This window comes from Carlito syrichta, unplaced genomic scaffold (assembly GCF_000164805.1).
Source record: "Carlito syrichta isolate Samal-C Ts95f unplaced genomic scaffold, Tarsius_syrichta-2.0.1 Scaffold288993, whole genome shotgun sequence".
Taxonomy (NCBI): domain Eukaryota; kingdom Metazoa; phylum Chordata; class Mammalia; order Primates; family Tarsiidae; genus Carlito; species Carlito syrichta.
Window position 1 is genome coordinate 153,032 of NW_007233089.1, and position 23,143 is coordinate 176,174.

Here is a 23,143-nt window from a genome sequence, read left to right on the forward strand (position 1 = left end):
ACTCACCTCAGCCTCCCAAAGGCGCGGGATTACAGGCTGAGCCACTGAGCCCGGCCACAATATTTTTTGTTGCTGTTATCTCATTTATCAACTCCTTCCTATTTTCATGTTTTTTCTCCTCAATTTTTTTTATTCTCTCATTAATCTCTTGATGTCTGGGTTTGTAGTATGTGACTAGTCATTCTGGGGGCTCTTCATTGTTTGTATTCCAAAGTCTCTTTTCTCAATATCTGATCTCCCAGGGGTCTGTGTGAGACCTGTATTCTTCTTTTGATTTTTCTTCATTTGTGTAGATTTGCCTTTCCACTTTTTCCTTTTTATTATTTTCTCCCTCTGTCTTCTTTAAATCTGTTGTTCAGGGGTGGTGGGGTTGTTTTTTGCTTCTGTTTGGTCAGTCACCTTTTCTTCTTTATGTGAATCTTCTGGCTTTTTTCGATTGTGAGGCCGGAGTTAGGTTGAGGGTTATATCTTTTGCAGCTTTGAGATTTATTTGAGGGGAGAGCTGTGATTCAAAATGTGTCTGCTCCCAGTATCCACTGACAGGTGTACGGATGCGCTGGATCCTGCTTCCTGCTGCTTTGTAATCTGTTCATGAAGTGGGGGTGTTGGTTTGCTCCCAGGAAGTAAAATGATGCAAGAAAAGGGAAAGAAATGGAACAGGGAGGGGGGAAGCGGAAGCTGGAGACAGGAGAGTAAAAGGGAGAACAGACAGAAGTACCCACTAATAACTGAAAATAGACCTGAAGACAGGTAAGAGTAAGGGAAAACAAAAATAAAAACAATCAAACAAACAAAAAACAGTGACAACAACAAGCAAGCCAGGATGTATAATCATATAGATACACAAGCTGACCAACCTCCTTAAGATGTATTGTTCCCTTACACAACTGTGAGGTCTTAGCTCTCAAGTTGGAGGTTAGGCAGAGCTGGGTGGGTGAGTCACTGCAGGTCTTTGCCTGGTCACAGGGCTCCAGCTGTTCTCTCGTCCCGCTGTAGTCAGGGGCGAGTTGGGGGAGGTGGAGTGCGAGACTGCTGGGCATTGTGGTTAGGGTGGCTAGGGGGCGGGGCGGTGTGGCCACCAAGGGAGCCCAGAGCTCCACAGGGAAGGAGCCTTGGACCTCCCTGGGTGGTGGAGGCTTGGGGCCTGGTGGGGCACTTCAGTCAGGGGGATGTTCGTGGCTCTGAGGGGCGGGCACGAAGGGACTCTGAGGGCAGCGGCAGCTCAAGGTGGGGTTGGGTACTTCAGCCAGGGCGGATACCTGGAGCTCTGAAGCGCCTGGATAGGGGCCTGGAGTTCCGAGGTGACTGGGCGCGGACGCTGGGGGTCTCCGAGGGGGTGGCGGCTCGAGGTGGGGCTGGGGCTTCAGTCCAGGTGGGTGCCCAGAGGTCCGAGGCACGGGCACCAGGGGCCTCCACGGGGGTGGCGGCTCAAGGCGGGGGCGCAGAGCTTTGAGGTGCCGGCGGTGGGGGCCTGTGTGGGCAGCGGCGGCTTTGGGCCTAGTGGGGCACCCCAGGAAGGGATGGAGCCCTCAGTTCCTAGGGGCGGGCGCTCTGGCCACCCTAGGCAAAGGTGGCTTGAGATGGGGCCGGGCGCCTCAGCCAGACCGGGGAGCTGGAGCTCTGAAGTGTGGGCAGCGGCAGCAGCTTTGGGCCATGCGCAGGGCACTTCAGCCAGAAATGGAGCTGGTATCTCTGACGGGCGGGCGCCTAGAGCCTCCCTGGGCAACAGTGGCTTGAGATGGGGCTGGCTGCCTCACCCAGGTGGGGACCCAGAACTCCGAGGGGCGAGCACCGGCCACGGCTTTGGGCCGCGCTGGTGCGCTTCAGCCAAAAGACGGAGCCTGTAGTTTCGAGGGGCGGGCATGGAGGACCTTCACGGGCTGCCACGGCCTGAGACTGGGCTGGACGCCCAGCCAGGGAGGGAGCTAGCAGCAGCTGGGTGCCGGGCAGAGCAGTGTAGCCAGCAAGGGAACCCAGATCTCCACAAGGCAGTATCCGAGGGCCTCCACAGGTGGCGGTGGGCGGCTTGGGGCTGGGTGAGACGGTGTAGCTGGGGAGGTAGCTGGGAGCTCCACGCGGTGGGCCGGGCCGCCTGGGATGGAGCAGCAGCGCCAGAGGGGCCGCGATAGTGGGCCGTGCATGGGACCGAGGGTCTCCAGGCCTCGGATGGGTGTGACTGGCGGTGGGCGAGGGGTCGGGGGAGGAAAGCAAGAGTCTTTATGGGAACTCACTTTCGGAGAATCTCACGGTCCCACCTATGCCATCGCCATCTTACTGGAACTCCCCCGAAAATGTTGATCTTTTGTGGTAGCGTATAACCTGATAGATTCTGATCCTGTGTTGTGTTCGAATTTCTTTGGATGGTAGTTGACATCTAATTTCAGCTCTCTAGACCTTTGGTATGTGGGTTTCTGTTGTACATGAATAGTATGGGTGTTACTTTGAGACTTGTGCCAACGATTCACATTTCACTTCAGGTTTCTAAACCTTTGTTACGTTGGTTTGGGTCGGTTTGATATATGTAAAGTTCAGATTAGATCAAGATGCAGACAAGTTCACATACAGAATTAAAAAATATTCTCTTCTCTGTCCCTTTTACTTCTGTGCTTCCCTGTGTACACTATAGCCTTCATGGATCCATTTACTAGTTTCTTGGCCAGAAATACGAAGTTTCAGCCAGATGCAGTGGCTCATGCCTGTAATCCCAGCACTTTGGGAGGCCGAGGTGGGAGGATTGCTTGAGGTCAGGAGTTTGAGACCAGCTTGGGCAACATAGCAAGACCTCATCTCTACCAAAAGAAAAAAAAAAATTAGTCAGGCATGGTGACATGCTGGCATGTACCTGTATTCCTAGCTGTTTAGGAGGCTGAAATAGGGGGATCCCTTAGCCCAGGAGTTCCAGGCTACAGTGAACTTTGATTGCACCACTGTACTCCAGCCTTGTTCTTAAAACTAAACCAAACCTTGTCTTAAAAAAATATATATTATACACACACACACACACACACACACACATCACATGCTGGGGGTGCCAAAAATATATACACATTTTAAGAGCTGTTATCTATGTATTAGTTTTAATTCTCATAATCAGAAGTATCTTGACGCTGAGGTAACCACTTTGAGCACTTCCTGTAATTGCAGAAGTCATACGTGAGTTGTATTCATCTTTTGTTAGTGGTATATATTGAGTGTTACAATTTTAATGCAGTTTTTTCATTTCTTAAAATACATATACTTCTTTTGGCATTGTGTGTGTGTGTGTATGTGTGGGGGAAGTCCCAGAAAAAGCAATTATCTTTTGGAGGGAGGGCTCCTTGTACTACAGACTTCCCCTGCTAGGTAAGTGTTTTAGGAACCCATCAGCATCAGTGTACCAGCTAGTGTTGTGTGAAAGACTGGGTTTGGTTTCAGTGAATTTGTTTTTGGAGATTCTTTCACTGAATTTGTCCATTGCTTGGTGGGTGATTTACGAGTGCACCTACCCACACTGTGCTGAGGATTCAGCAGTTTTTGACAAAAAATGGTGTGACCCCCATGCCCTACCCTCCCTATTCACATGATCTTGCCCTGAGTGGCTTTTTTTTTGTTTCCCCAGATGAAAAATTTCTCAAAGGGAAATATTTTGCCAATGTGGAAGAGGTGAAACAAAAATGAACTATCACAGAAACAAATAACGGAATACTGCATGTTCTCATTGAAAAGTGGGCCCTGAACGCTAGTTACATTAGCACAAGGGCAGGATTGGCAGTCGCTGGGCCAATTGGCAGGGCTGGGAGGGAGGGAGGAGGAAGGAGAAAGGTGGAGGGCTCGTGACAACACAAAGGGTACCTGGTCCACTATCGGGAGAGTGAGGGCTAGTTAGAAGCCCAAACTTAACCTGCATGCAGCCTGCTTATGTAGTAAACCCTCACTTATATCCCACAGTTCTGTAATAAATAATTAAGAAAAAAAATGGCAGAAGCACTAAAAGGCATCAGAATTGATTAATTCAAAAACTTTTGAGCAGTGGAAAAAGCATCTTGATAGGTATATTGCATCAAACAGAGAGTACTTTGAAGGTGCCTGAAGTTTAAACATGTAAGAATAAATACACAATTTTTCATAAATAAATTCTGGGTTTTTGGGGTCCCCCTGAGAGGGTGCCAAGAAAATGTATACACATTTTAAGAAAACAGAATTGTATTAAAATCATAATACTCAATATATACTGATAACAAAAGATGAATAGAAATCCTGTTTGCTTTCTGCAATTACAAGAGGTGCTCAAAGTGGTTACTTCAGCATCCTGACTCTTCTGATTGTGGCGAACTAAAAGTAATACATAGATAGCATCTCTTACTATGTGTATACATTTTTGGGGGGTACCCTTGGCATGTGTGTGTGGGGGAGAGAGATTGATGAGATTCTTGGAGGGTTTTAGCTGCCTGTACAACTGTGCTGCATGTGCCTCTGCTGCTCCACGAATGAGGCATGGCTTATCTGGGTCCTTTGCTTAACGTCTCAGTATGGCAGGATGTTGACTAGGGTCTGTGGTATCATCTGAAGCATGACTAATGGAAGATCCACTTTCCTTGGAAGAATTTAGCTCTTTGTAGCTCTGAGATGGAAACTTTAGTTTCTTGTTGGCTGCCAGATAGGGGCTGCCCTCAGCTTGTAAGTATCACCTTCAGTATCTTGCCAAATGGACCTCCCAGCATAGCCCATAGCATGGCAACTTTCTTCTTCAGGGGGAGAGGAGACTAGTGAGGTGGCTGCTATATTATGTGCACATAATAATGTACACAACTGTACACCGAGTCATGTAGGTCTCATCACCTTTACCATATTTTGTTGGTTAGAAACAAATTGAAGGTCATACCACACTCACGGGAAGGGGACTGCCCAAGGGCAAGAAGTTTAGAAGTGGGCAATCATGGGAGTGGAGTGAGTAGGGTAGGCATGCTCTGTCAGAAAAGCAGAAGTCATGGAACACTTTGTGTTGTGCAGGTCACTTCTCCAAGTTTCAACTCCCTTTGCTATCTGCCTGCTTTGCTTGCTTTTCAGTCTCTGGTCGATGTCTTTAAAGATTTTGTCCAGAATTTTTAGATGGGTTGAAGAGGGGTTATGTTACCAAGAAACTGAAATTTTATCACTGGATTTTTGTAGCAAAGAAGTCACTTAGAGAGCAATTTTTATAGAATATTGTGGGCAGAAGCTCGATAGAAATGAGAGGGTGAATGATTAGGAACTGGAGACAGTGAATGTAGATGAGGATTTTTTGCTGTAAGGAGAGCAAGTAAATGGAGGAGTAAATGATGGGGAATGTGGAGTCAAGAGAAGGTTTTGAAGCTTGCTTTTCTTTCTTTTAAAAAAACTTACAGTGTTCCATTTTCAATGACAGTGGAATCATTTATCGAACATCATTTAAAATAGCTGAATAGTGCTCCATTCTGTGCATATTCCAGAATTTGCTTCACTATTTCCCACTGGTTATAGTTAAAGTGACACTACAATGAGAATAGCTTTATCTGTACATTTTCTCAAATATTTCTTATTTTCTTTTCTTTTTTTTTTTTTTTGAGTTGGAGTCTCACTCTGTTGCCCAGACTGGAGTGCAGTGGCTGCTCCTGGCCACCACAGCCTTGACCTGCTGGGCTCCAGCGATCCTTCCACCTCAGCCTTCCAAGTAGCTGGAACTACAGGCGTGCGCTACCACGCCCAGCTAATTTTTTGAATTGTTGTAGAGATGAGGTCTCACCAAGTTGCCGAGGTGGGTCTCGAACCTGCGGTCTCAGGCAATCCACTCACCTCAGCCTCCGAAAGGCGTGGGGTTACAGGCTGAGCCACCGAGCCCAGCTTATTTTCTTAAGGGCGTATTCCCCAAGGTACAGTAGTTGGGTCAGAGAGTATGAATATTTTAAAAGATATTTTCTACTGCTGTGGATCGTTTCTATAAAATAGAGAAATGAGTTACTGGAGGAAGGAGATCCTTTTAATCCTCACTAAGTTGCCATAGTTCGCGTATTCTTTTTTTTTTTTAAGCAGGATTCATTGAGAGGACAAAAAACCTCCCACAGTGGGAGGGGACCTGAGGGGGTTGCCCAGTTCGGGTATTCTTAGTACCAGTTACAGTGCTTAAAAGTTGAAGAAAGAGGATTAATGATTGGATGCAGCGGACAAAGAGGGATAGGTGTAGGAGAGAAAGTAATTAGATTCATTTTAGATTGGGTTTTTTTAAATTGTAATGGAGAGTGCATAGGGCCAGAGGGTTTCAAAAGCAAAGAATTAGCTGAAGTTATTTACCATGGAATCCTAGCTGCACAGGGAAGGAAGTGAAGGCAACAGAGAAGTATTTGGGAAAAAGTGAAGGAGTTCTGCATTCATCTTCATATTAGGTCTTACATGTATGTTTTAATTTTTTTTGTTGTTTTTGAGTTGGAGTCTCACTCTGTCGCCCAGACTGGAGGGCAGTGGCCGCTCCCGGCCACCGCATCCTCGACCTGCTGGGCTCTGGTGAACCTTCCACCTAAGCCTTCCAAGTAGCTGGAACTACAGTGTGCGCTACTACGCCCGGCTGATTTTTTGATTTATTGTAGAGATGAGGTCTCGCTAAGTTGCCCAGGTGGGTCTCGAACCCGCGGGCTCAGGCAATCCACTAACCTCAGCCTCCTAAGTGTTTTAATTTTTTTTTTTGGCTCTGGTATACATACATACACTTTTTACTTGGTCACAGAGGTCCTGTGTACCCTTCCTCCAGTTCCCCCAATGGCTATACTTTACATGATAGTACAATAACAAAAAGAAGAGTTTGACATTGGTATGATGTATGTGTATAGTTCTACGTCAACTCTTATTTTTAAATGTTAATTTTTAAAATGGTAATTATCAACATATAGGAAAACTTTCCTTCACTATTCTTTATTGTTACTTTATTTTCTTCATAGCCTTTGTCATTGTTTGAAATGAGCATTTTATTTGCGTGCTTTCATGGTAATCTCTGCTTTTTCTATTTATTAAGTCTAAGATTTTCAGTTTATTTTGAAATTCCTTGAAATTTGTCATATGCTGATCACTCTTTTAATGTTAATAGTGGCTTTCTTATTTGTTTTTTTTAAGTGTTTTTAGATATTTAAGTAGAAATTTGGGAGGGGGAAGTTGAATGTTGGGTTTGTCACCACATTCTCTTGATATCTCTTATCAAAATTTTTTTTAATTGTTAATTTCAATTAATTCATTTTTTTCCAAAATAAAAATGTTTTTCCTCAAAGCTTAAAGATAATACATTATGATAAAGTGTAATTTTTATGAGTGCTAAAAATGGTAACAATTAAAAAAATTTAGTGACATCCCTTTTCAAACTACCAGTTTGTCTAAAAAGATTTCAGTAAAAGATTCAAATGGTTTATGACTTTTTCTGTATTTACATTTATTTATAAAGACTATCATAGATTCATGTATTTATTAACTTTCAGTATCTAACAGAGGTTTAAACTTCAAGTCTCTGGTTGAAATTTTGTTAAAAAGAATTGATAATCGAATCTTTTAAGCTTAAAAGTCCAGGCGACGTACATTTAATTGTGTGTCACTTTCGAAATAGCTCAGTTTCATCTACTTGTGAAGCTGTTGAAGCATTTAAACTCCCTGCATGAAAGTCTCTGCTGTTATTGACGGAAACTCATTTCAGTGGTTTTGAACCCTGGTTGCACATTAGAATCGCCAGGGGAATTAAAAAAAATGCAGATGCTTCTCATCTCTCAATGTTTGATTTAATTGTTGTTGGCACTGCTTTTTTTTTTTTTTTTAGAGCATCTAGGCTGGGTGCGGTGGCTCATGCCTAATAATCCCACCACTTTAGGAGGCTGAGGTGAGAGGATTGGTTGAACTCAGGAACTCAAGACCAGCCTAGGCAGCATAGCGCGCCCTCATCTCAACAAAAGAGAAAAAAAATCAGGCAAACATGGTGGCTCACACCTGTAGTCACAGTTACTCGGGGAGGCAGAGGCAGAAACATCATCTGAGCTTAGAAGGTCGGGGTTGCAGTGAGCCATGATCATGCCACTGCACCTCAGCCAGGGCGACAGAGTGAGACACTGACTCAAAAAAAAAAAAAGAAAAAGAAAAAAAAACCCAAAAACTTCTAGTTATGTACTGCAAGGATTAAATACCACTGAGTTCTGGTATCTACAGTAGCTGATTTGTCATTCACTTTGAACTTGCAGATTCAAAAAGGGCTTAAATGTGTACTCATGCTTAGCCTTTACAGTCACTGATCAAACCCATTCTCTTTACCATAGAATTCAACTCTTTTCTTTTAACTTCTCTTTTATATTATTTCACTTTTTATTGCACACAGAAGCTTATAATATATTGTCAATTCACTACCAATTTAAAATACTTTAAATGAAAAAATCATTAAAGTTTACTTATTAAAGGAAGTGAACATAGCGTCTAAATTACTTAGTCTCTTTTTTTGTCATTATCCTTCTGCTTTTCTTTTGTGTGTGTGTGTTGGAGTCTCACTCTGTCACCCAGACTGGAGTGCAGTGGCCACTCCCGGCCACCGCAGCCTTGACCTGCTGGGCTCCGGCGATCCTTTCGCCTCAACCTTCCAAGTAGCTGGAACTACAGGCGCGCGCTACCACACCCGGCTAATTTTTGATTTATTGTAGAGATGAGGTCTCACCAAGTTGCCCAGGCGGGTCTCGAACCCACGGGCTCAGGCAATTCACTCATCTCAGCCTCCCAAGGCGCGGGATTACAGGCTGAGCCACCGAGCCTGGCTTATCCTTCTGTTTTATACTTTTTGTTTATTCATCTGAATTTCACAAAAAGTGGGCAAAGAGAAGGAGCAGCCATAGGAGTAAGTCAGGCTTTGTTGAGAAAAGAGAATGGAATGAAATCCTAGGACTTCCTATCTTTATTCATATTCCTCCTTCTCCCACCACTTCATAGTTAGCAAGCCTGCAAAATATATGAATTCTGAAATATGATTATTTTAAACTAATGCTCTTTTGGGTGAGTTCCCTCTTAGGGAATTTTCCATTGTATAAACCTGTATACTCCTTAACTTAAAAATTTGGAAATCACGTTGCTCAGAGAAATTTTACTCAAAACCTTAACTCTATTGCTGATAAAATGCAGCCTCTTCAAAATGCTGTCAGTTGATGTGGGAAGGAAATTAACAGGACAACGACATTAATCAAACCATCATTTGTGAGCATCATTTAAGAAGAAACTGGCTTTCTTGACTAGTTTAATCTAATGTAGTGTTGAAAAAGTTAATTGTTGTTCTTACTTGGATACATCTGAAAACGAAGAGGGAGTTATTCTTCAATTAAATTTTTAAATGTTAATTTTTTAGGTGATTCGGTCTGGGCAAAAATTAAGGAAGAAGTCTGCTGATACAGGCGAGAAACGTGGAGGCTGGTTTAGTGGGTTTTGGGGTAAGAAGGAGTCTAAGAAAAAAGACGAAGAATCATTGATTCCTGAAAGTAAGTGCAAGTCGGATAATCTATTGTATAATGATAATAAAAAAAGATATGAATTATATCTTGCCTGTTAGTTGGATTTTATTTCAGAGAACATTTGAAATAAGATTAGCTTGGTGTGATAAACATATAAGCAAATAAATCAGGCTGAAATATTCCTATGTTTATCTAACTAAAATAAAACTTTGATTTTTTTTTTTTTGAGAAAAATTTTGTCTAAAAGTTTAAATTTAGGTCTCAAGATTTAGCATTCTTTATTGATACCTTTACATGGGTGTTTAATTACAAGCGTCACTTAAGTTTTAAAATGCTTCAGGATTTCTGAAGTTCTTATTTGAGAACTGAATTTTCTTAATGATGTCTCTGCTTTTTCTTAATCTATGCAAGCACATATAGTTTGTTTGTTTAACCAAAGTTGTAGTGTACTAGAGGACATTACTTGGCTAATTTTGCCTTAACATTTGTGTCTGTTACACATGAATTTTGGGATATGTTTCAGTTTGGTTTGACTTTTTAATTGTATCTGTAAAACTGAAGCAATTAATTTCTTTAAGCATTGTCTTTTCTTCATAGCTATTGATGACCTTATGACTCCAGAGGAAAAAGATAAGCTCTTCACCGCCATTGGTTATAGTGAGAGTACCCACAACCTAACTTTACCCAAGCAGGTAATTATTTAGGTGGTTTAAGAGGTATTTTGTCTCATTTTACTGTATTTGATTGAATTGGGTTAAACTTACTGATTTTTTAAAGTAACTAATGAAAATACGTTATTAGTTTCTACTTTACTATTTAATTGTTGAGGCTGCTAGGTAGTCCTTACCAATTAAAATTCTGTCTCTAACTTTAGAATTAGTTGTGTTAGCGAATGTAAGAATAACCTGATAAAAAGTACTTATGTTAAATTGAATCTTTAAAACTTTTATCTTAAACTTTTTAAAAAATTGTGAGATATAATTTACATAAGAGAGAATAAAACCAAAATGTACTGCACATTTGATTGGCCAGAAGGGAACAAGTGTATAATTACTATCAAGGCCAAGATTCAGAATATCGCTGCTGCCATAGGACCCCTTACATCCCCCATCATTGCTTCTCCAAAGGGAATTATATCCAGGTTTTTATGGTGATCATATCTTTGATTTTTTTTTTTTTCTGTAACACTATGATTTTGTTTTACATTTTTAATCTTTCTTTAAATGGACTCATAAAATATGTATTTTTTTGTGTCTATCTTTGTTGTTGTGTGATGCACTTTGTTGCAGTAGATATGTTTTGCTCATTTTTGTTGCTCTGTTAGATTCAATGATTTGAAAATGGCACATCATATTTATTTGTACTTTTGTTGATGAACATTTGGGTTGTTTCTATTTTTTCATTGTTATTTCTTATGTCTTTTAATGTGCATCTGTAAGATTCTCAGTTTATTTACTTAGTGGAATTGCTAGGTCATAGGATATGATATATTTAATATTAGATTCAACTAAGTAGTTTTCTAATGTGGAAAACATTTTCACTAGCAGTATATGAGAATTCTTATTGCTGCACATTTTCACCAACACTTGGCATTATCAGTGTTTTAACTTTTGTTATTCTGAATGGGTTTATATAGTAGTAGTATTTCTTTGTGGCTTTAGTTTGCATTTCCTAGATAACTTAAAGAGGTTTTGCACTTTTTCATATATTTATTGGCCTTTAGATAGGTATCATCTTTTGTGAAGTGGGTTTGAGTCTTTTCATTATTAGGTTGTCTGTCTTTTTCTTATTGGTTTGTAGGACTTCTTTATATATTCTGGATATGAAGCTTTGCTAGTTAGAGGTATTGTTAATATCTTCCTCTACCATGTGACTTGGCTTTTCATTTGTTGTTGTGTTGCAAATATCTTCTCCCACAGTGTAAAGTACAATTTCGCTCTCTTAGTAGTGTCTTTTATGGCTAGATATTTTTGTTTTTAATGTTTATTTTATTTCAAAATCTTTTTCTTTATGGCTAGTGCTTTTTTGTATCCTGGTTAAAAAGTCTTTCCTCACTGTAAAGTCATGACTCTACTCTGCTTCTAGAAGTTGTATATTATTTTACTATGTATTTTTAGATTTATGGTTCATCTATAATTGATTTTTGTGTATGGTGTGAAGTGGAGTTGAGATTCAGTTTTTGTCTGCATGGCTGTTTACTTGGCACAGCACCCATTATGTTCCCCGTTGCTCTCCATTTACCCCTTTCTCCTCAGTCAAGTGTCCATGTACTCGTGGAACTCCTGTTTTATTACACTGGCTATTTGTCTGTCTTGTATTATGCTGCCTTAGTTATTATAACTTTGTATTCAGCCCTGTGACCTAGCTGTGGAAATCCTTAAATTTTGGTCTTCTTTATGATTGCCTTCTCTGTTCTTGGTCCTTTAAATTTCCATATAAATTTTAGTATCAGCTAGTCAGTTTCTATAAAAAATGAGATTTTGGTTGGGTTTTATTGAATCTATAAATTAACTTGGGGAGAATGTATATCTTGATAGTATTAAATCTTCTAACCTGTAAATAAAACATATGGCTCTATTTACCTTTTTTTTTTGTTTCTCTCAGTAATGTTTTATAATTTTTTGCTGTAGAAATTGAACATTTTTAGTTGAAGTTGTTATAAATGGAGTTTTTAAAATTTGGTTGAGGTGGAATTTATGTACAATAAAGTTCACAGATGTTAAGGCTCATTTTGATGAATTTGGACAGTTTGATACACCTGTATAATGACCACCCAAAATATGATAGAGAACATTTTCATTCCCCTAAAAAATTGCCTGGTGGACTTTTCCAGTCGTTTCTCTTTTCTGGCTTTTGAAAAGCAACCACCTTATTACTTATGTGCCCCTTGATTACTTTTTCTTCTTCATGCATTTTTTTTCTTCTGTTTAAAAAATTTTTTTATTTTAAAGATGTAGGGTACAATTCAGTGTTAGGTATACAGATTTTATTTCTTTCTTTGCTCAAGAGAATGCTTTTGATACTCATCCATGTGGTATGTGTGGCAGTAGTTGTTCCTTTGCATTGCTGAATAGCATTTCATTGTGTGAATAGACGACAATTTGTTTTCCATCTTCCGTTCATACATATTTTTGTTGTCTCAGGTTTTGACTGTTGTGAATAAGCCTGCTGTGAAAATTCTTGTACAAGTTTTCTGTGTACATACGTTTTTATTTTTCTTGGGTTAAATACCAGGAAGTGGAATTGCTGCTTCATAACTTTTTAAAAACTGGCAAACACTTTTGCAAAATGGTTGCAATATTTTATATTCCTGCCACTCATTCCAGTGGATTCGTCTGTGTCCTTGCCACATTTGATTTAGTCAGGCCTTCTAAGTTTAGCCATTCTAGTGGGCATGATGTTTTGTTCTACTATGGTTTTAATTTGCATTTTCCTGATGGACTCATGATGTTGAGTATCTTTTCATGTCGGCCATCTCTGTATATTCATTTGTGAAGGATCTATTAAAGTGTTTTTTTCCCATTTAAAAACTGGGTTGTTTGTTCTTTTATTGTTGTTAGTGGGAGTTCTTTATATATTTGCAAACAAGTTTTTTGTCATATGTGTGTGTGGATAGATTGATGTGTACGTTTTTTCATATGTACATGTATAGATTTCTCAGTCTGGCTTCCCTATTGATTTTCTGAATGGTGGTTATTTACAAGAAAAAAATTGTTTTTTATTGTTTCTGTTTTCTTTCCCCCCCAGCTTGTCTTGAATCCTATGAGCCTGTGTGTGTGTGTGTGTATACATACCAGACATTATTTTTGCAAATAATGGATTTTTTTTTTAAGAAATAATATTTTCCTTCAGAGGAAGTCGTTATTTTACTTAGGATAAATTTTTATTTTTTTCCTCCTGGTGTATGTAGCCATTAGCACTTGAGATTATTTTAGGTATTGAGATGATTTGATGCTGTGCTGCAGATCTGTAGGGAGTAAGGCTTCTGCCTACTTCCATTTCATCTTTACTCCCAGGGTGTTATGGGACTTGATTTTCAGTTTCTACCTTGCTAGTTTAGCTTTACAGCCTTTAGGCTATCCCCTGTGAAGTTTTTAAATGTCAGTGGGGTGCTGTGGCTCACACCTGTAATCCTAGCACTTTGGGAGGCCAAGGTGAAAGAACTGCTTGAGCCCAGGAGTTGGAGACCAGGCTAGGTAACGTAGTAAGACCTTGTCTCCATAAAAAATTTTTGAAAAAATTGGGTGTGGTGGCAGGCTTCTGTAGTCCCAGCTACTCAGAAGCTGAGGTGGAAGGATTACCTGAGCCAGAAAGTTGAGGTTGTGGTGAGCTGTGATTGTGCCACTGCATTCCAGCCTGAGCACCAGAGTGAGACCCTGACTCAATTCCCGCCCCCCCCCCCCAATGCCTCTAGAAGAAACACTTCCCAAAATTCCAGGGTCATCTCCCTGGTTCTCTGTCCTGCCACCAATCTTAAATCCTGATCCCAAAATTGCTGAGTTATTTTTTCAGTGTCTTAATAACTCTGCATAGCCACCAGGAAGATATTCTGTATAGTTTTTCTTTTCCTCAACTAGAGGATTGCTCTAAAATACCTAGTTTGCTTCAGTAAAAGCTCCTGAATTGAATCTTTATGCCACAAAATGGTTTGTCATTGTGTCATTGCTGTAACCTTTAAAGCTAAGAGAAATGAATTTCTGGATCTTTTGTAAGTACCCAATTTGAGCAGGCTACTTTATATTGAATTTTCTAATTTAGAGAGAATAAATTTACAAATGAAGATATGATTCTTCATTTATACTGAGCATATGGATGAGACAACCTACCATGTTCTATTTGTTAGGTCACTTTATAATTTCACAAATTTAAATAAGAAATTATTGAAGTAATAATTATTAAGACTAATAATTTTTATTTACTCTTTCTGTATAGTATGTTGCTCATATAATGACCCTGAAGTTAATAAGCACCTCTGTTACAATCAGAGAAAACAAAAATATTCCAGAAATACTAAAAATTCAGATACTTGGCCTGGGCACTCAAGTATCTCAGCGACCAGGAGCACAAGCACTTAAGTAAGTTTATAAAAATGATTATTTCTAGTTATGAATTTAGGCCAAAAAAACCAAAAATGGTGTGTTATTCAAGGGAAAAAAATTAGTAGTAGCTCTTCTTTATTTCTTTTTTTGTGTGTATGCCAAGGTAGTTGTTTTATGTTTGCTTTTGTTTTGTGGTGAAGCTCTATGGGGACTTCATAATTGGTTCCACCCTCCCACCTTTACTTTGCAAATATTGTTGTATACTGTTTAACTCATAGGCTCATTGCTGTGGATGCCATGGGTGGGAACAGTTAGTTTCTATTTTCGAGAAGTTTGTGCTGTAGTTGATAAGAAAAGATACACAAAAAGTTAATAGTTCAAGAGCTATAAAACATATCAGACAGCTCAAAGGTGAGAAGGTATTGTAAAATTAAATGCCTTATAGTTAATGCTACACAGAATCAGTTGTGGGAAAGAATACGTGAGTTAGGAGAAGTCTTAGGGTAGCTGAGTGAAAAGGACTAGGAGAAGCAGGGGTGAGTTGAGAGGGTGTTGAGGGTGGCATGGAAACTGGGATCGGAGTTCATCCATGTTGTATGAGCTTTTGTTCATACAGTCGTGATCAGAACTTTAGCAGTATTCTGGCTAATGTGGAGTTTTCATGTGGATGTAGAGGAATTTAAAACACAACAATAGCAGCAAACCAGATTGTGTGGGTAATCGAATGCCTGGCTAAGGAGATTGAACTTCAGTTCTAGGTAATGGGCCTGATCCTGGTTCTCAGCAGTTTTTTAATGAAAATTTATATTTAACCCATTATATTACAAAGGTCCTTCTTCACATTTCTTCCTTTTTCTTACATTTTCTTCACTGGGTTGTAGGGTGGAAGCAAAATTAGAGCACTGGTATATAACAGGTTTGAGACAGCAAGATATTGTCCCATCACTTGTGGCTTCAATTGGTGACACTGCATCATCCTTGCTTAAAATTGAGTTTGAGACCAATCCAGAAAATAGCACTGCTGATCAGACTCTGACTGTGGAGTCTCAGCCTGTGGAGGTCATCTATGACGCGGTAAGTCCAAGGAGAAAGTGACTCTTTAGTAAAAACATCTTATGCTTCGCACATATGATTTTCTTTTTCTCTTCTTTCTTATTTAATATTTATTTAATATGGGTTTTTCTTGTTTCGAAAGCAGTACATGTTGAGCAGTTAATCTGGATTTTTTCACATGGTATAGTGTTTTTCTACTGTAAGATTTGTCTCTACTTATGTTAAATTCAAAATATCTAATATACTTAAAAAATTCATGTTTATTATACAAACTACCCCTAAATAGTTAAACACTGACTTCCTACTCCAGTTCCTTTTTGTGTATTTTCCATTCTCCTTCAATGTTTGGAACCAATTCAAGAACTTTAGGAGTGGTGAAGAGAATTTTAAATATTGTTCACGTGAGACAACAGCGTCTTGACATTCAGATGTTATTGAAAATGCTGGCTGAAGTTCTGTATCTATGGCTTTCCCTTTTATTTAGGCTGTCTTACTGTCATCTCAAGTTAGTCAGCAAGATGGTATGGTTCACTACTCATCATGTCACTTATAGGTTGGCCCCACCCTGTTGTTGATATCACCGACTTAATTTTGCCTCATGGTTTAGAGATGGATTCATGGTGTGTGTATGGGGAGAAGGATAGAAAGACTCTGGAACTCATTATTATTAAAAACAAATTGATTATGGTAAATATATATAACACAATTTACTGTTTTAACCATTTTTAAGTGTATAGTTCAATAATGTTAAGTACATTTACATTGCTGTACAACCAATCCTCATAGCTTTTTTCATTTAGGAAAAGCTCTGATTTTTTTGAAGTACAAGCTTTGCATATGGGTAAGGGCTGAACAACTTTCTTCCTCTCTATTCTCTAACTTTAAAGTGTAAGAAAATCCAATTATAGCATAGAGAAGTGGAATGGAGGATAAAATTAGAAGTATTGTTCGTTGCTGCATCCCTGTAACCCTATAGAACATGCTGACACCCTGATGATATGCATACATTGTTGCCTCCCTAGTGAGCTTGCTTGAGCTTTACTTATCCAGGAACTCTTTCACTCTGGAGGAAGATGTGGTATGGCAGAGTATCTTGGAGTACAAATAGCTTGGTTCAAAGCCATAGCTATTTAGAATTGAGGTGAAATCTTAAAATTTGTAAGATGGGAAGTAGTATTTATAGCTTGTATTTTAAAATTCTTTTACAGAAAACCATCAATGCAGTAGTTGAATTCTTTCAATCAAATAAGGGATTGGATCTTGAGCAAATAACATCAGCAACATTGATGAAGCTAGAAGAAATTAAAGAGAGAACAGCTACAGGTAAAGATTTGAGTGTACACATAAGAATTCTGTCTATTCTAATGTACACATTGTCTTTAGAATAAGTTGTTTTTTTTCTTTATTTTAATCTCAGTATTATAGTATGGAGTGGACATGACTCACTTGAAGTTAAATATATCTGCTAGATCGGGTGAGAATGAATAATACGAGACACAGTTGATTCTGCTTTTTAGTTCATTCAAAACCTTGTGCCTCAGTGAGTGTGAGATGGAAAACAACCTGCCATCTCAGTTCTTTTTTTTTTTTTTTGAGTTGGAGTCTCACTCTGTCACCCAGACTGGAGTGCAGTGGCCGCTGCCGGCCACCGCAGCCTGGACCTGCTGGGATCCGGCGATCCTTCCGCCTCAGCCTTCCAAGTAGCCGGAATTACAGGCATGCGCTACCACACCCAGCTGATTTTTTGATGTATTGTGGAGATGAGGTCTCGCTGCCCAGGTGGGTCTCGAACCTGCGGGCTCAGGCAGTCCACTCACCTCAACCTCCCAAAGGTGCGGGATTACAGGCTGAGCCACCGAGCCCGGCGCCATCTCAATTCTTAAGAGACTGTTCACTGTACTGTGTGGGAATCTAGCTTTAAAGATACATACCATGGTACCCCATTTGTCTATCATGGCCTCTAAACTCAAGCCAGCTAGGTTATCTGGTTGCTTAACCAAGAAAGTAAGAAATTTGTCTCTAGTCACAATACTACCTGTGTTGGGTTTCTTGTACTGTGCTATATATAATATGGTTGCTTCCCATTGACTATATGCAATTTTCACATTACATGCTGAATTGAGAATCTAATTTGTAAGAAAAACTAACACTTCTTTTTAAGTACAATTTACATCTGGTTGTTAATAATTTGATTACATATTTCAACCTGACCACCTAATCTTTCATTATTTCTTTACCTTCTTTAGGACTTGCACATATTATCGAAACTCGAAAAGTCCTTAATTTAAGGATAAATCTGAAGCCTTCTTATCTGGTAGTTCCAAAGACAGGTTTCCACCATGAAAAGTCAGATCTTTTGATTTTAGACTTTGGTACATTTCGGGTAGGTGTATATGCATTTTTGTCTGCCCATCTTTGATCAGCTTGGTAGCTAATATTTGTTGTTTTTTCCTTAGAGTTTTATTTAACTAAACCTAGGCTTATTTTTTTAAGCTTCTTTTAAAGGCTAGCTTAGAGTATTATATTATATTTTATGGCTATTAAAACAAACCAGAAAACTCCGAAATTTTCTGTAATGGTAGGTGATTTGACTTGAGGACTGGTTTATTTCTGTCTTTTCCTAATTGGTGAGAAGCTTTCCTAGTTTTGATGATTTCCAGAATTTATACAGTGTTATTTGTTGCTTATATAGTTTGATAATAGGAAATTGTACATATAGGAATATATATTTGCTAAACCACTGTCAGTGAGTAGAACAAGAAAACTTCTAGGTTTTAGATTTTGAATGCTGTAGAAATCCATGCCTTAAGAAAAAGATGAAGGTTTCAAAAAATATTGAGGAATCTGAAAAGTTAGTGGACAGATGGAATTTAAAGATAAAAATAATAAATATACACTTTATTTCTCAATGTAAACTCCATTAAATACAGGATACTTCTATAAGTGACGATACCAGCCATTTTGTCCATCAGGAGCTTGAACGTTCTGGGAATTTAACCACATTAATATAGGCTTTTTTACATTATTAACTGAAGAAAATTAGATGTTTTTATAGATTTTTTAAAGATTAGGAAAGCAAAAAAAGTCAGAAGGAGCCAAATCAGGACTGTAGGGTGGGTGCCTAATGATTTATCATGGAAACTCTTGCAAAATTGTGCTGCTTTGGTGAGAGGAATGAGCTGGAGCATAGTTGTGATGAAGACTCTCTGGGGAAGCTTTTTTGGGTGTTTTTCTGCTAAAGCTTTTGCTAACTTTCTCAAAACACTCGCATAAGAAGCTGATGTTATCGTTCTTTGCCCCTTGAGAAAGTCAGCAACCAAAATGCCTTGAGCATCCCCCAAAACTGTTGTCATGGTCTTTGCTCTTAATTGTTTTTTTTCTTCTTTTTAAAATTTAATTATTTTATTTTATTTTTAAAAATGTGGGGTACAAATCAGGGTTAGGTACATGTGTGGTCATCATACAGGTAAAGTGTGGGTACCCTTATTGATGTTATGTGTCCCCTCTCCCCTGGCAGTGTCCCAAGACTGCCAATCCCTTTCTTATAGTATTATGATAAATGTTCAGGGTCCGCTTATGAGTGAGTACATGTGGTACTCAGATCTTTGTTTCTGTGATAAATCACTGAGTACTATAGACTCTAATTCCATCCAGGTTGCTGCAAAGTTTATAATTTTGTTTTTCTTTATGCCTGCATAATATTCCATCATGTAAATGTACCACATTTTCTTTATCAATCCACTTTTGATGGGCAGCATGGTTGGTTCCATGTTTTTCTATTGTGAATAATGTTGCAGTAAATATGCATGTGTAGATATCTTTATCATAGCGTGATTTGAGTTCCTCTGGGTATATTCCCAGAAGGGGGATTGCTGGGTCATATGGAAAGTGGATTTTCAGATTTTTTAGAAATTGCCGGACTGTTTTTCACAGGAGTTGTTCTAGTTTACATTCCTACCAACAGTGTAGAAGTATTCCCTTTTCCCAACATCCTCTCTAGCATCTGTTGTCTTTTGAGTTATTGATGATGGCTATCCTGACGGAAGTTAGGTGATATCTCGGTATGGTTTTAATTTGCATTTCTTTGGTGATTAGTGAGGCTGAGCATTTTTTCATGTATTTGTTGACTGCTTCTGAGTTGTATCTATTCATATCTTTTGCCCATTTTTAAATAGGATTGTTTGTTTTTTTTCCTTTCGGCACATTCAAGTTCCTTATAGAGCCTGGATAGTAGCCCTTTGTCAGATTTACAGTTGTCAAATATTTTTCCCCATTCCATGGACTGTCTCCCCACTCTCTTGATGGTTTCTTTTGCTTTGCAGAAGCTTTTCAGTTTGATGGGGTTCCACTTGTCTATCTTATCTTTTATGGCATTTGCTTTTGGAGAGTTGATCAGGAATTGGTTGCCTATTCCAATTTCCGTAAGGGTGTTTCCTACATTTTCTTCTGGGATTTTTATACTTTGAGGTTCTATATTTAGGTCTTTGATCCATTTAGAGCTGATTTTTGTGTATAGTGATAGGTAGGGGTCCTATTTCAGTCTTCTGCATGTGGTCAGCTAGTTTTCCCAGCACCATTTACTGAATAGGTTCTCTTTTCCCATTGGTTGTTGGTGGAGTCTTTGTCAAAGATGAGTTGGTTGAGGAATTGAGGTTTTGCTTCCAGAGTCTCTATCCTGTTCCATTGGTCTGTATGCCTATTCTTGTATCAATACCGGGCTGTTTTGATTATTTTAGCTTTATAGTGGAAGTCTGTGTGTGATACCTCCCACTTTGTTTCTTTTGCTAAGGATTGTTTTGGCTAGTCATGGTCTTTTATGTTTCCATATGAATTTCTGTATTGTCATTTCCAGGTCTGAGAAGAATGATGTTGGTAATATAATGGGTATTGCATTAAATCTGTAGATTGCCTTTGGTAGGATGGACATCTTAACAATGTTAATTCTTCCAATCCATGAGCATGGAATATTTGTCCATTTGTTTGTGTCTTCTTGGATTTCTTGAGCAGTGTCTTGTTGTTTTCATTGTAAAGATCTTTAATGTCTTTGGTTAGGAAAATGCCAAGGTATTTCATTTTTTTTGTAGCTATTGTGAATGGGATTGTACTTTTTATTAGGGTTTCTGTCTGTTTATTGTTGGTATATAGGAATGCGACTCTCTTTTGCACGTTTATTTTATACCCTGAGATTTTGCCAAAGTCCGTTATCTGGGCAAGGAGATTTTTAACAGATTCTCTGGGGTTTTCAAGTTATAGGGTCTTGTTATCTGCAAAGAGGGATAGCATGACTTCCTCTTTTCCTATTTGGATACCTCTGATTTCCTTCTCTTGTCTTGATTGCTCTAGATAGAACTTTCAACACAATGTTGAACAGGAGGAATGTGAGAGTGGGCAGCCTTGTCGTGTTCTGGTTTTCAGGGAAATTAGTTTGTTTTCAATTTGACTGGACTGCTTCCACCTCTTGGTTTGATTGCGTTTTGTCTTTAGGAGTATATGCTGTGTTTTGCCTCCTGTTACAGTTTTCCAAAGGAATGCTTCAGGATCTCCATTCTGCTTAAGTTTTTCATGAAGTGCTCTGCTCTTACTTATCTGCAGCTAATCTGGGCATGGCAGTTTTGGCTCCCACCATGCGAAAAGTGTGTTCACCTTTCACTTTTCAGTGAGAATTTGTAAACTGAGCCAACAGAGATGTCGGTGATGTTTTCCGTTGATTCTGCTGCTAATCATAGGCTCTTCAATCAGGGTGTGAACAAGTTAAGTTTTTCCTCAAAAATTGATGTGGATGACCTGCCACTGTGGATTTCATCTTCAACATTGTCTTTTTAAAATGAGTTATCCATTTGTAAACTGCTGATTTCTTTGGGGCATTATCCCTATATGTTTTTCATAAAGCTTCAGTGACCTCACCATTCTTCCACCCAAGCTTCACCATAAATTTGATGTTTGTTCTTGCTTCAATTTTTGCAGAATTCCTATTGCTCAGATTTCATATTGCCCTTTTCAAACTGATGTCTTATCCTTCCTTCTTAGTGCCTTAAACTAGATCCTGTTCAGGCATGTTATAAGAAGTTAATGTGAGCTTATTTTGGTGCAAAAAATTTGAAATTTATGCATAGATTTTTCTGGGAGCTTTTTGGAGATCCCTCATATGCTCCTGAATTGATCCTTGCTTCAACTGGGAAGGGAAAAAAGACAGTAGAGATTGGAGCTGAATTATAATGACCTAATTATTCTTGTGGTGTAGTGGATATTGGTATAGGAAAGGGTACAGGGTGCATACCAGGGAAACTGAGCTATTAGTATCAGTAACTCCTTAGAGCCATGAAGAGGATGAGCTGCATGTCTAGGCAGGTATTGGAGGCAGACAGTTGTGTAATTGATCTCCTTATTAATAAAAATGTGTCGAGCACTTGTTATTCAACTATAATAGAGATGCATGGAGAAATATTATTTTCTTAATAAAGTATTTGCAAATAATTATCAGACAATTAAGCAAAATGTCAATTCATTATGGGTAATACTTTCATTTAGTTAGAAAAGTATGTTGATGCATTTATCTGCTTGGGAAAAAAAGTTGAAGTTTTTATCTTCATTTTAGTTCAACAGTAAAGGTCAAGGTTTACAGAAGACTACTAATTCATCTCTGGAAGAAATAATGGATAAGGCATATGACAAGTTTGATGTTGAAATAAAGAGTGTGCAACTACTTTTTGCAAGAGCAGGTAAACCATTACTGAACTTTTAGAATCGTCAACATTGTGTTGGAAGTCCTAGCTAGAGCAGTTACGTAAGAGAAGAAAATCACGGGTATTCAAATAAGAATAGCTTTGGCAATACATTTCTGTATATATGTGTGTGTGTGTTTGTATATCAATCCTAATAGCCATTTTGCACACATGTGACTGCTAGTCACTTAAGAAAAGCAAATGGGAACCTATCAGTATAAATTATTGCTACAATTACAAATAGAAATGGAAATTTGGATGTTCATCTCAGGTTACCCAGTATTCTTTGAATATAAGTCCATTCGTGGCCTGTGCTTGGAGCACACAATGGAAGTTGCTGTTGGTTCAGCGTCTTCTGTCTTAGTGCTTTTGGGATGACTCACTGTTATTTTTCTCACCACTTTCATTATTAAATATTTTACTTTATTAGTCTAGTCTTTATTTTAGCAGTATTACATTTACTTTTGCAGATATCTGAGAAGCATGTATCTACAAAATAGTAGATAATAGGCTTAAAACTTTAAAGATAATTGTTCTATTTTCAGAAGCTGTGGTGTTTTCTACTCCTTAAGTAAAGTTTTCTTGTTTTTTTGTATTTAGTTTCTAGAAGTAATAAATACTTATTAATTATTCTTGAGTATATCACTTTGTGGCCGGTCATTGGAGGATGGGAGAGACATAATCTCTGTATGTAGAGTTTATATACCCTAGTTAGGAGTGAGGAGATTTATTAAGATGTAAATATAACATTTTGCATAGCCTATTCATTCCTTGAAGGAAAGTACTTACACAGACCCTTAAAACTGCCCTTTCTTTTGCATGTACTTGAGAATAATTGCTTGAATTATAAGTGATAAATGATTTTCAGTCATTGTAGGACTCT

General features: G+C 38.7%; 1 protein-coding gene across 1 annotated transcript in view; it reads left to right on the plus strand.

Annotated features, from left to right (window-relative positions):
• Positions 1–23,143, plus strand: part of VPS13C (vacuolar protein sorting 13 homolog C) — a gene marked incomplete at its 3' end in the record, with an annotated part of 134,427 nt that overhangs the window by 41,298 nt on the left and 69,986 nt on the right. The window contains exons 17-23 of the mRNA XM_021710445.1: positions 9,344–9,473; positions 10,044–10,138; positions 14,379–14,521; positions 15,367–15,559; positions 16,747–16,861; positions 17,785–17,921; positions 22,134–22,257. Coding sequence (XP_021566120.1) covers positions 9,344–9,473; positions 10,044–10,138; positions 14,379–14,521; positions 15,367–15,559; positions 16,747–16,861; positions 17,785–17,921; positions 22,134–22,257 — 937 coding nt within the window. The remainder of the gene's footprint in view (positions 1–9,343; positions 9,474–10,043; positions 10,139–14,378; positions 14,522–15,366; positions 15,560–16,746; positions 16,862–17,784; positions 17,922–22,133; positions 22,258–23,143) is intronic.